We start from the raw sequence: 13,114 nt of genomic DNA on the forward strand, positions 1-13,114 counted from the left end.
AGGCTGCACTTCTTAAATGGATTTTCAATCCTTTCACAAAGCATCCGCCATCCCTGAGTGTCTAAAGGATTTACTACATTTTGCACCATTTCTCACTGTATCAGCTAATAGATTCTACTATCTCACTAGCATTTCACCTTTCTCAGGTTTATTAATGTTATGAGACTCGTGATTATCACAGAAACCGACGGAAAGGGAAGCTCCCCTCGCAGCACGTGCAGCTATCCACCTACCATCATTGTAATACAGGAGCTTCATGGTCAGGGTAATGTCACTGGGAAGCGGGCCAAGGTTTTGCATTAGCAGGTACAGCTTACGGATCAGGAGGCTGCTGGCTTGTTTCATGTCCTCGCCGCACACTCCATTCACAAAGTTTGTTTTGTTGCTACAATGGAAAGCAGAATAACAGAGCTGTTTTCCTCAGTCATGAATATTCAAGATCCAATTACAAATACAGCGCACCCACTGACTCAAAGCACCAGCAACAAAGCTACAATGGCTTTATGTAATTTACAGATAAACAGGGAAGTGAAACAGACTCCAGGGATGGAGTGGCATCGGGAAAACAACAGCTCTAAATGAAGTGGTATGGCATTTACATTTGAAAAGACTTTGTAGTTGGGGCAATGGACCCCCATTATACGAATGTCATGACTCACTTGTTCGAACATGATTAAAATGGATCAAAGGACCATAAAACAAGTGCCTTTCACCTAAGCAATTCTAGGAATGAGAGGAATGAGGTGAGAATCCCATATAAAGCTGATTCATCACAGTGGCTATTTTCAAGTCCATTTTGCAGATTGAAGAGAAGCGAATTCCATGTTCTCACTTCAATTTCATGTAAGAAAAACTAGCTCAGAAGCACATTTTTCCAAAGTGACTAAGGGGCATTCCTCTCACCTCCTTCACCCATTCAAATGTCAGCTGGCTAGTCTGAGCAAGCAGTCTAGACTGAGATAACCGTGTAACACAAGTGGGATGAATTGCCCTCTGGAGGAGTTTGTTTCTCTTGACTACAGAGGTTGATGAGATGAGCAGCTTAGATCAGACTGCTAACTCCAGCCAGTTGAAGATAAACTGGATGAATCACTAAGTGACTGAGGAACCTACGCTTCCTTAACATTCAGTGAGAAGGGGCCTTAACAAAAAGCAGCCCCTCCACAATGGAATTGTATCTTTGGAAGACCACTGGCAGGTGGATGATGCTATAAACATCAACATATCCAACAAAATCACTACACATTGCTTCAAAAGCAGTAAGTAACCTAAGACGGCAGGGAGAATGCCAGGGCTGAAATGACTGATTAAACCACTGGAAGACACAGCTTCGTTAAGATGGATTTCCCCTTCCAGTTGGAGCATTTCATTATGAAAACTGAATGGCTGTTGAACAGCCTGTATTCCCAAGGTTATGTAGGTTATGGTTTGGAAAGCTTCAAACTGCCAACAACAAAACTTGTGCTGAGCATGCTGTGTTATTAAATGGAATCTTGTATGCTCCAGCATGCACATCGGAAGTGAGAGGGCAAATGCTTGCAACACCAAGGCGGAATAAAGAAAAACCAGGTCTTTTCTTCCACATCATCTTTACAAGTCTTGGGATTAGCAGAACAGAAATCATGGAGGGAAGAGTATATACAAAAAGACATGAGAGTTCCATAGGAGTTAACAGGCCAAACTGTGGTTCAGTATGAGAATAACACTGCGGATTTGATGCCAAATGTGCCAAAAGGTAGGAACCAAGGAACTGAACGTCTCTGAAGGACTGGGACCCATGGCAAGCAACTCCTCCAAAAATCAATTGAAAATAAGGCAGAGATCATCTCAGAGAATGTTTTCCTTTACCACTCATGCACAAGGACACAGCCGCATTCCTCAGGGAATGATTAGCTCCGGGTTTGCATGTGGCAATAAACCTTGCAGGTGCATAAAAGCAGTTTTATCAACTGAAGGAGCTGACAGCAAAGATGACACAATACTTTGATCAATGCCAGAATGTCAGTTTACTTACGACTGCAGGTACATACATGATCCAGTGATCGCAATGTCAGTCACTGGGGAAACAGAACAGAGCCACAGCTCAGGGAATCTGATGCCACAATCTTTGAACCCTCAGCACAGCAGTGAGATTTTGAAGGAGCTGATATAAACAGAACAGCAAGATTACTTAGCCTCTTCTTGACCAGTACTATGGACATCAACAGATGCTGGCTTCTGCGGGGAGACTGCGGTTATTTCTAGGAACAAATGACCAATCTAAGTACAGCTGACAAAAAAGAATAAAATCAATGTACTTGAGAACCATGTATTATCCATCATATCTCAAAAGCTCTCCTCTTTCCTTCACTGTAGTAAGGACAACTGACAGCAGCTTCGAAGCAGTATCAGAGGATTCAGTCGACAGGGCTCTCCAGATTCAGACGCAGTTCAGATTTGTGCAACAGAAAATCCTTTTGTCATGTCACGAATTATTTGGATTGGTTCAGAGAAAGACTGGTAAATGGCAAACTCCATGAGTGTTTCCTGAGGAGCATAAGAGACAGCAGAGCTCTCTTGCTGCACAGGCCCCAAAATCCATCTTTCACCCGTGGCAACGACTGAAGCAAATTAAAAGCTGGCTAATTATTTTTCCTTCCTTCGGTTGTAGTCAACAGCCTTTGACAGTATTAAGTTTAAACTAAACAGGATTTTGCCCTGCTAAACACAGCTGTCAAATATCTAACAGCGCCAAGAAGATGCAAGCTGCTGCTGCTTCCTGCCATAAGTTCTGCAGCATCAACACAGGCATGATCAGAGAAAGACCTCCCAGACAACCCTCGCTAGACTACTCAAGCAGAACACATGCATGCAAATGCCCATGGATAAAAATACTGGGAGTGGGATCTTCATAAAAAGGATCAAACCTGCAACAGCTTCATTTGAAAGCACAGCTGGAAGAACACCACTATTATTTGAGATGGCAGACAGCTCAACAAATGTGTTGCTTTCTGCACCGCTGTACTGACTAGGTGTGATTTCTGTAACTTGGTTTTCATTCAGTTCTGGTGCACTTTAAGGGCCTCACTGAGCTACATAACAGTATTTCTATTCATCAGCTTGGATGTTCGTATCCTGTAGAGTGAGTATTCTCAACTCTGATGATATTTACAGCAGCTGAGCAACTCAGACATGCTATCATCAGAAAGGGCAGCTTCTTCCTCAGGCTTCAGGAACATCTATCTTTCATAGTGTAATTATTAGAAATAAACCCAAACCATTACCTGATGATGTCCATCTCAGGCACCTCCTTTTTGTACTTGAATTTGAATTGATACAGTTCAGTCACCGTCTAGAGATTTAACAAGAGCATGAAAATTAAAAACAAATGTAAAGATGTGTACTGAACTTAGCAGCGTCCTTTCATGACTTTGTACAAACACAGTATTAACTTAATGAGATTTTTACAGCTTAAGTTCCATTACTGCTTGCATGGGTGTTGGTAAGTCTCCTTAACAACCACAACTTACCTAGCACTGAAATAGTCACAAAAAATTGCCAACTTCCTGCCTCCTCCTTCTACTTCCTCTGTGGGCCTGACTCCCCAGCCCTGTCCCCAGTGAGACACCAGGGCCAGCTAACCTCTCAATGCACATATGTCCTCCCCCACTAAAAGGTAAAATGTCACACTTCACAAGGGATGCAGCGTCACAGGGAAGCCTGGCCCAGAGTTTTGTACAGAGGCAAGAGCCTGTAGGACTGTTCCCATTGCAAATTCAAACTGTATTGCACAGAGAAAAGACTCAGAATTTCACTGGTTTCAGAGTTCACTGAGAGATAAAAAAATATATATCTAGATGATATCCCATGTAAAAGAAAAAGATTTGCTATGATTTTAGAGACAACAACCATTAGGAAGAACAAACTTCAACACAAGAGAAAGGACACGCTGCAGTCCAACCCCATGTCCATCATTCACTGTTCCAAGAGGCAGTGAGGTTGACTGGGAGGAGCCAGGTTGAGCTCTTAACTCCAAGTCTTCCTCAGAAATCCCAGCTCTTCCTCCCTCCCTCCCTCCCAAGATGCTGAGGTGCAGTGCAGCAGAACTGCAATGACGCAGGCAGATTCTGCAGCCATTCCTTGTGTATGCTCGGTGGAGAATGAATGGATGTAGAACCTCACTTACATATTGTACTGCCAAGTCTGTTGCCACAGGCTAGGTGTAGACAAGTAGCAGAGGTGGCAATACAACAGAGAACACAGAAAGGATAAGCACACACACACACTACGTAACACATACATCCCAGCTCTGAAGAGATTTGTAATTTCTGTCGGAAACCTCCTTGCATGAAAAAAACAGATCCCTTTTCAACACTCCTTTTAAAAAGATAATAAAAGAATAATAGAATAAAAGAATGATTTTGAACTTCCCAGTTCTTCCCTCAGGGAAGAAAAACAAAATTGAGAACATGCCCATTAGCTGCCTGTTAACATCCCTGCCTGAGGCCCTAGCTGGGCCCACAGCCTAGTGCCTGGTAGGAGTGTTTGATCACAGTCCAGCTCACTGAGCTGTCATTCTTGAGTGAAGGCAGAAGAAGAGAAACCAGGTCACCAAGCAGCAGTGTCAGGGTAGAATTTAAGCCCACAAGTCCATTCTGAATAAAAATCTACTCACCCATGCCTTCAGTTGCCTCAAAGATTAATTAAGACTCTTTCTTACCTCCGGTTCTTTGGGATTGGTGTACATCTGTTGTAAGAAAGCAGAGTGAGCACATTCTCCCCTTGGGTAACATGAACCAGTGAAAAACAGCTATAAACAATGTTATTTCCAAGTTACAGCAGAGATTGTACTATCTATAACATGGGATCAGAGAAAGGAATGGCTGAGACACGGCCTTCCTCTATCAGCAGTCAATACTTACCACTTCAAAGACAGGTAGAAGACTCATCTGTGTAATTCTGGAGGAATGAGGTTAATTCCCATTCCAAACCTCACAGGTAACTACTGATGTCTGAGATTTAAATGCTCAGATTATGCACAGAAAAGGTGCACAGAATGGCTACTGCTGCTTTACAAAGGACCAGGGCAAAAGACTCCCAATGCAGCTGCTAGTGTGTGGTTTCCTCGGTGTCAGATTAATAAACTGAGCTCTAACACAGCAACAAAACACAGTAGCTTCCTTCTTCCAAGGATGGAGGCCAGAGTTTGCAGGAAGCAATGATAGGGAGCCCAGGAAAGTGTTTCTTGGACTTTAAGGATTCGTGTAAGGCCTGAGAGTCTGACACACTGAGAAAATGTTCCCACGCAGCCTAGGAAGTTCATATTTACCATATTTAAGAAAGGTCATCGCTCTATTAAAAACCACATATATTTTGACTTCCCCTTATAAAAGGCATTTCTGGTTTGACACAGCGTTGACTCCAAGTCTCTGTCAAGCACAGTGGGAGAAGAAAAACGTCTTGTACTCATTTACTTACCGCTAGGACAGCAACATGTAACTAAAGAGAGAGAAAAAAAAGAGAAAACAGAACACAAAGTCAGTATCTATCCCTAATGGGTGAGGAAAAAATAAGATATCAAAATCTAACTGCCTACACACAGCGAAGGAATAGGTACATTCAACAAACCATGAGTCACAGATCTTTATTTACACAGGTTCTTCCTAGCACAGCATCAGCAACACCTAGTGGCCGGTTTACTTTGTTTTACATCCACTTTCCCAAGAAAGCAACGGCATGCTCAGACTTCCTTCCCCCTTGGGACTTTTTCTAAACAAACCTTCAGAGCCTATGTCAACTCAAAACTCTTTCACAATAGCACCCATCCCTACCGAAGAATAATATTTGCTCACTGATACGAAACACACCAAAGGTGTTTAATTTATGCTACAGCAAGAAACAGTACATGGGAAAACATGTGAGAGCAATCCTAGAGCACCCATTACATACCTGTTTTTCTCTTAATCTTTGTCAAATAATAATAGAATTATGTCTCTTACAAATAGCAGAGGGCTACACATCTCCTAGAACTGTCAGCAAGCAATAAAGTGAGTTCACATTTTGCATTACCATATGCACACTGCCAGTCGTACCGATTTTTAAGAGCACATGTGATCAGCAGTGCTGAAACTAACACTGCTTCATCTGATCTAGATGAGAGTCAGCTTGATGAGAAGTGCTGACAGAGATGATGACTGCTTCTTTTTTTCCATACAGAGTATTTTTGTGTGCGCGTGAGAATCAGCAAGGAATATGATTACTTACTGGCTGGTTTTGTTCTGAAACCAGATAAACACGTTACTTAACAAATTACTTTACAAAAAAAGGAATAAAGTCCAAACCCAAGAGAAAGCTAAGATGGTTAGAGAAGATAAGAAAAAGGGCAAAGGCTTCAAGAAAACAGATGAAAGAAAGCAGAAGCATGAAAGAATCTTTCTCAAGAAAACAGGCATGGAGATCAAGACCTGCAAGTTCTAACTGGCACTGTCCCTATTCAGACACTGGAGAGTGCAAATGTAGAACACATAACTAAAGGGAATCCCTTCCAGGCTGCAAGTGCACATGCCATGTACAGGCAAGTCTAGAGAGCAGCAGTCAAGGTCTGGTTGGGCTTAAGGAATAAAATCCCAAATCTCAGATTTATATTCTCTGGGCAGCCTTCCCCTTACCCCACAGCTGTAAATGTGTGTTGTGTGTATGCAAGATCACTACAGCAATATAAAGGAGAAATGGAAATACAGTTTTGCCTGTACTCTTTGAAGAAAGTAAGAAAGTCTATTAAAAAAACATGAAAGAACTTACATACTGCTTCTCCAAAGCATCAAAACAACCTTGAATCCTGCCAAGGAAAAAATGCTTTAGTGCTAACCGCGATGTTTATCTCACGGTCTGTAAACACACACTCATCAGATACAGTTTGAAGTCCATCTTACTCTGGAATAAGACAACGCAGCTAGTAACATTTTGGCTCTTGTAAAGTCCTTTTCAGGTCAGTCATCAGAAAGACCCCGCCTGCCCTTCAAAATGCATTTGTGCATTGTTTATACATCCAGAGCTAGTAAGACCAGAGCCCACTTCAGTCCTGACAGTGACAAGAACCTGAGGCCGAACGGCTGCTCTAAGCAGCTCTGCTCAGAGCTCTGTTTTGGCCCCCAGCTTGCTCTCCAATGGCCCTTCTCCAGTGACTGCGTACAGAACTTGGCAGAAACTTCAATCTGAACACGTCCTGACGTGTCTGGGCTTGTACATTTTTGCTATCTGATGCACAGTTTACTGCTAAGGACCTTCTCAAAGCAGCAGGTATTACTTGAGGCTGCAATGGTTAGATATTTGCTTATTGAGTCTTTGCAACTGCGTATCTCATTATCACAACAGACTCTGCTTGTTGGGAACACGCTAATTCTGAAATGCATCCTAAATAATATACAAGACAGCTGTAAGGTACCTAGACACACAATATTCAGGGAAGTAAAATACTGTACTTACTAAAAAACAAGCGACAAGAATCACTATAAAAGTGAAACTGGAATATATGAGACAACAGCAGAATCGATCTCATGATTTTCTTTACTCTCACTCCCTACCTACGTTGCCTGCATGCACTCTGGAGCCTGACCATGACCTCACCAAAGTCAACACTTCAACAGGCCTTGAGTTCATATGATCTCTGTCAGCTAATTCTGTCTTGCTTACGCACATAGCCAAGCTCACACACTGCAGCAGAGGGAGTTGCACTGGCATATCCAATAGCACTACTAGGCACAATATTTTTAAACTCAGGAAGAAGAAGAATGTGAGGGGTAGATGTCTTGCTATTCAGCACAATCTTGTCTTAGTTTCACTGTTACTCACTTACCACTTGACTATCTGAAATGATCCCAGACAGCTTTTATCTTCTCGCAGAATTTTTAGACAGAGGTCTGCAAAACCAGATTTAGCACATAGTTACCATCCTTATCACAGCTCTTGGGCAAACACTGAAACCACCCCGGCCATCCTCCCTTTTTTGGATAAAATACTTTATCTGGAGGTTCTTCCTGAGCGGAAATGTTGGTTTTCCACTGAGTCCCAGGTGGGCTGACACAAGCTTATTGCTGCATTTTCAAATGTCAAAAACTTTCCTCAGATGATCTGGGTTCTGACTAAAGAAGTGCTAGAGTTACGGCTTAATTCTGAAAAACCAACAGCTTCCCTTCTCCCTGCCCACCTACTCTGGCATTTCCAAATAACACCTTCACTTCTGCATTCAGACTTCACCAACATCTGTGTGAGATAAATGACTGTGGAATAAAATAGAATAAACTACTTCTGTTAAAATGTTTCCACATTATAGTTCCTTCTGCTTCTGTTTTCAGGCATTCAGAACAGCGAAAGGAAACACATCCTGCAAATGAAGATGTGAATTAGCAACACCTTAGGAGTCAACCAAAGAGCTCTCAAAGGCTTGAGCATGTCAGATGTTCATATTCTTGAGCAAAAAGACACTTGAAAGACCTGACATTTGATTAGAAGGGCTAGTGGCTATTCAGGGTTTCCTGTGCCCTCAACGACGTCCATAAAGTGCATGCGACCGTGTTTCAGGACAACTACCAGCTTACGTAAAAACATGGAGATAGACTGGAATAAATTGAGACATCTGACACCCCACTAACACATCTCAAATGAACAAAAAGATGCAGATGAAGCAAACCATCACTAACTCTTAGTCTGGCTCAGGGGAGACCTTTTTGCCCTCTACAACTCCCTCAAAGGAGGCTGTGGTAAGTTGGGCTCTGCTTCTTCTCCCCGGTAAGTAGTGTAAGGACTAGAGGGAATGGCCTCAAGTTGTGCCAGGGGAGGTTCGGGTTGGATATTAGGAACAATTTCTTCTCCGAAAGAGTGGTCAGGCACTGGAACGGGCAGCCCAGGGAGGTAGTGGAGTCATTGTCCCTGGAGGTGTTCAAGAAATGTGGAAATGTGGTACTAAGGAACATGGCTTAGTGGGCAACGCTGGTGGCAGGCGGATGGTTGGACTAGATGATCCTAGAGGTCTTTTCCAACCTTAATGATTCTATGATTCTTGTGATCTTACAATAAGTCTTACAGAAATATTTTTCTTCATTGAAGTTCTGACTGTGGTTCTCTTGTTAGTTCTGACCAAGCACATGTGGTTATGTGAGCTAGTCAATTTTCACAGAAAGAAAATAGCAGTTCTACTTTCTATCTAACAAAGCAAGCTGAAAATTTGAACCCCAAGAGCTCTAAAATCCAAAGGAAAATAACATAGACCAATCTGAGCTAATTTTTAAATACTCAACGATTCCTCCTGACCAACAAGCTCCTGACCTGAGACCTGACTCACAGGCCTGGCAATAGCAAGTAACAATTATAAACCAAAAGAAACATGAACAGGAAAGCCACAAGTTGCCAACAGCTTTAGGTCATCTTCTGTGCTCTCTATCTGATGCAGAAGCATTGTCTGCATCAAGACTTGAGAAGGCCTGTTAGCTACCTTCCTAACAAACTAAATTCATACATATATAAACAACTGGAAGGTAATCTGTAGAGTAGGTAATAGCTAAAATATAGTGAATATGAATAAAAATTCTGAACAAATTGTAAGGGTTACCATCTAAATAGCGAGTTCCATAAGAACTCTCTGGGAACAGCCCTCTCAGGTATGTTATGCAGGAGACAGAGATGGCCAGAAGTCTTTTCACCAGCACCACAGACTGCCGCTTGGTAGCAATTTTGTTGGGGAACAACAGAGATTCCTGAAAAAGAAGAGCATTTAGAAATGACTCTCAGGAGTTAGAAAGAAAGGGTAACTTTAAAAGCTAGTTTTAACATTTCCCTGGTCTTCATATTGCACAGAGAGGACTTATATCTAACATGAGTATTTCAAGGAGAGTTACTGACATGATTTATTCAGGTGCAGGCAGCATGGGTCATACTTCCCTCTCTAACATGGCTGAACATTCCCACCCCCTCCATTGCACCTATGCGGGCACTTAGCAGACAAGCAGCCCTTAAAAACAAAAATGTGCATAATTTTCTGCCAGCTCTGCTCAACAGAGTTAATTGTGAGGTCAAACAAGCACGTGTACTGGTGTGGTGTTCACTTCTGTACCAAAGTTCACTGTCCGACACAGCTTTTTGTGAGCTCTGACAGCAGACCAAGCCTGTCAGCACTGTAGGCAGACCTAGTTTTCAGAGTGATTTTAACAGAGATGTAAACAGTACGTCTAAGATTGGAGCTAATGTAAATACTAAACACTGCATGACTTAAACAGGAAAAATCCCAGTGGAAAGAATACTAAATTTAATTCTTCTATGAGGTCATTGCTTTACTTCCTGCTAATGAAGTTCTGTGCACACCTAATGAGCCTTTACTTATTTAGCCAAATATGTCAAAACTCCATGCTTCCTGAACTCATCAAATTGGAAATATCTGCTTTTTAATTCAGCTAAGAACAACACAAAGTCTTCCCAGCTCACAACGTACAGACATGCCAGGCTCAAAACTGAGAGGCATTTCAAGGTTTTTACCTTAGAGGACTTATTCTTCTGCCTACTCATTAAAAACTGACAAGTAGCCATCACGTACTTCAAAGACCTGTCTTCCACTTGCAGTCAAAACCTGAAAAAAAAAACAGACATGAGACACCTGGAAAATACAGAATCATTGCACTTCTCATCTTTGTTAAAGAACCAGATTCTTCAGGCTTATTCAGGTCTCAGAGCTAACTGCCAGCTAAAGCAAGATAAACCATGGATACTCTATGGCACTGGCTAGAAGTTTGCAACAGGAGAGAACTCTCACTATTCAGTGGTAAACTATCACAACTATTTGAAATTCAGGGCCACAGCTGTACCTGGTGTCAGCCATTGCTCTTTTAAATTGCATTTGTCATATTCCAAGCCTCAATGTTAATTCCTACAACCATTAAAAAGTGTGAAAGGGGAATCTGAAAGAACTGGAAGTCTGCCAATGGCAGCCAATATTTTAGCAAGAGTAAGCAGGAACCACACTAACATCAATCTTGGCCAGAGCAAATGAATGATTCTTCTGGGACACCTTGAAAGAAAAAAAAAAAAAAAGAAAAGAAAGAGATAAGTCCACCTTGTATAAACGAAAGCAGGTCTTGTTAAACAAATCTGCAATGAAGAGGAATTTTTTTTTTTTTGAAACAGGAATGGAGAGCTGATTGATAAAAGCAATAATGTGGACATTACATATTTTGCACTCCAGTGAGGCGCTTGATTTAGCACCAAGTGACATCCTGATTAAAAACTCCCACTAGGTGGAATTAACAGGGCACACATCAGTTGGCCTCGCTGAGCTCTCAGCGCACAGCTGCTAATGGGGAGACGCTAATGAGGAACGCCACAAACCAGTCCCAGAGAGGTTCCTCCTCATCACAGCCAGCCAATATTTCTATAACAATTCAAATAATAACGTAAATATGGGGAAAACACGAACTGATGCCGTGAGCAGAAGGCTTATAGAACCATTGGGATGGGAAAAGACCTCTCAGATCCCCAAGTAACCCCATCTGACCACGTCCCTCAGTGCCACATCTCCACTGCTCTGGGACACCTGCAGGGACAGTGACCCCAGCGCTCCCTATACAGCCTGTGCCAGTGCCTCACTGCTCCTTCTCAGAAGAAATGTTTCCTTAAACCCAACCTGACTTTTATCAGAGCAGCTGATTTACCCTCACTGTGTGTTTGCACCTTTCAGCTCTTGGCACTGAACCCACTCCCACCTGCTGGCCGCCATTAGGCCGTGCTGATTGGCACACACAGCATTTCTGCGCTCAGCTCAGCCCTGCATTTAGGAATGAGGGCAGATTACAGCCATAAAAGTCCATACAACACATGTACGCCAGCAAGATTTTTAGTATTTATGCGTTAAACATTCTAGGATTATTTTTTTAACCACATTTCACTAAGCACTCTCTGGCCTGGAATGCCATTCAAGCAGACAAATGTCTGCTTGTGAGCTAAATAACGCTGATTTCAGTGAGCCAGAGAGATAAGCCAAGGCATTTTCTACAACGCAGCCCGTTTATAATCGATTTACACACAAAGGAAAAGCCACCTAGGCTGCACTCAGCGCTCTGAGGCCTCAGAACACCACAGCACCCGGGCCACCACGGGACGGCGCGGAGCAGAGCTGCAGGCCGCACCGCGCTCAGCCCGAAGCGCGCCTTCCCTCAGCGCGCCGCCATCTTGGGGGCGGACCTGACGGCCAGGAGCGGGGGCGGGCGGAGGGAGACGCCTCGGCTGCGCTGTTGAGGGGAAGCGGAGCTCTGAGGGCTGCGCTGGGTCCGAGTCGGGAAGTAGGGCTTCCCCGAGTGGAGCGCGGGCCCGTGGGGCTGCGTGAGGACGCACATACGATCCAAGGGAGGGAGCTCCGCGCAGAGGTGAGGGCGGACTGAGGTCTGGGGCTGTGCAGGCTGGCGAAGGGAAGGCTTCGGGGAGAGCTGAGAGCGGCCTGTCAGCATCTAACATGGCCGTAAGAAGGAAGGGACTGGCTCTAGCGCGGCCTGTTGTGATAGAATCATAGAATCACAGGCTGGCTTGGGTTGGAAGGGACCTCGAGGATCATCAGGTTCCAACCCGTGCGCAGCTGCCAGCTGCTGGGTCAAGCACTAGGTCAGGCTGCCCAGGGGCCTGCAGCCAGGCCTTGAACACCCCCAGGGATGGAGCATCCACAGCCTCTCTGGTGCCAGATTTCAAATGACACTGTTCCAGCCCCTCACCACTCAATAAATTTTCCTCTGACATCTAATCTAAATCTCCCCTCCTTTAGTTTAAAACCATTCCCCCTGGTCCTGTCGCTGTCTACCTGTGTAAAATCATAGAATCGTATCATGGAATCACAGAATGGCCTGGGTCTAGTTTCAACACCATTCTAGAATTTCAACACCATTCTAGAATGGTCTAGTTCCAACACCCTTGCTGTGTGCAGGGTCGCCAACCACTAGGCCACGCTGCCCAGAGCCACATCCAGCCTGGCCTTGAATGCCTCCAGGGATGGGGCATCCACAACCCCCTTGGGCAACCTGTTCCAGTGCGTCACCACTCTCTGTGTGAAAAACTTCCTCCTAATATCTAACCTAAACCTCCCCTGTCTTTGTTTAAAACCATT

At 43.7% G+C, this 13,114-nt stretch overlaps 1 protein-coding gene across 6 annotated transcripts in view; it reads right to left on the minus strand.

Moving 5' to 3' along the window:
* HORMAD2 (HORMA domain containing 2) overlaps positions 1-13,114 on the minus strand; it is a 32,800-nt gene that overhangs the window by 18,116 nt on the left and 1,570 nt on the right. The window contains exons 1-10 of one of the 6 annotated variants that reach the window (XM_021413232.1): positions 12,062-12,139; positions 10,994-11,035; positions 10,507-10,597; positions 9,587-9,731; positions 7,835-7,898; positions 6,781-6,817; positions 5,458-5,478; positions 4,700-4,726; positions 3,264-3,331; positions 234-385 (exon numbers count right to left, since the gene is read on the minus strand). In XM_021413232.1, coding sequence (XP_021268907.1) covers positions 234-385; positions 3,264-3,331; positions 4,700-4,726; positions 5,458-5,478; positions 6,781-6,817; positions 7,835-7,898; positions 9,587-9,731; positions 10,507-10,557 — 565 coding nt within the window. In that variant the 5' untranslated portion in view covers positions 10,558-10,597; positions 10,994-11,035; positions 12,062-12,139. Of the gene's footprint in view, positions 1-233; positions 386-3,263; positions 3,332-4,699; positions 4,727-5,457; positions 5,479-6,780; positions 6,818-7,834; positions 7,899-9,586; positions 9,732-10,506; positions 10,598-10,993; positions 11,036-12,047; positions 12,158-13,114 lie in introns of those variants that run through there. The other 5 variants (XM_021413235.1, XM_021413236.1, XM_021413233.1 and 2 more) reach the window with 5 other exon arrangements.

The sequence above is a fragment of the Numida meleagris genome, chromosome 14 (assembly GCF_002078875.1).
Source record: "Numida meleagris isolate 19003 breed g44 Domestic line chromosome 14, NumMel1.0, whole genome shotgun sequence".
Taxonomy (NCBI): Eukaryota; Metazoa; Chordata; class Aves; order Galliformes; family Numididae; genus Numida; species Numida meleagris.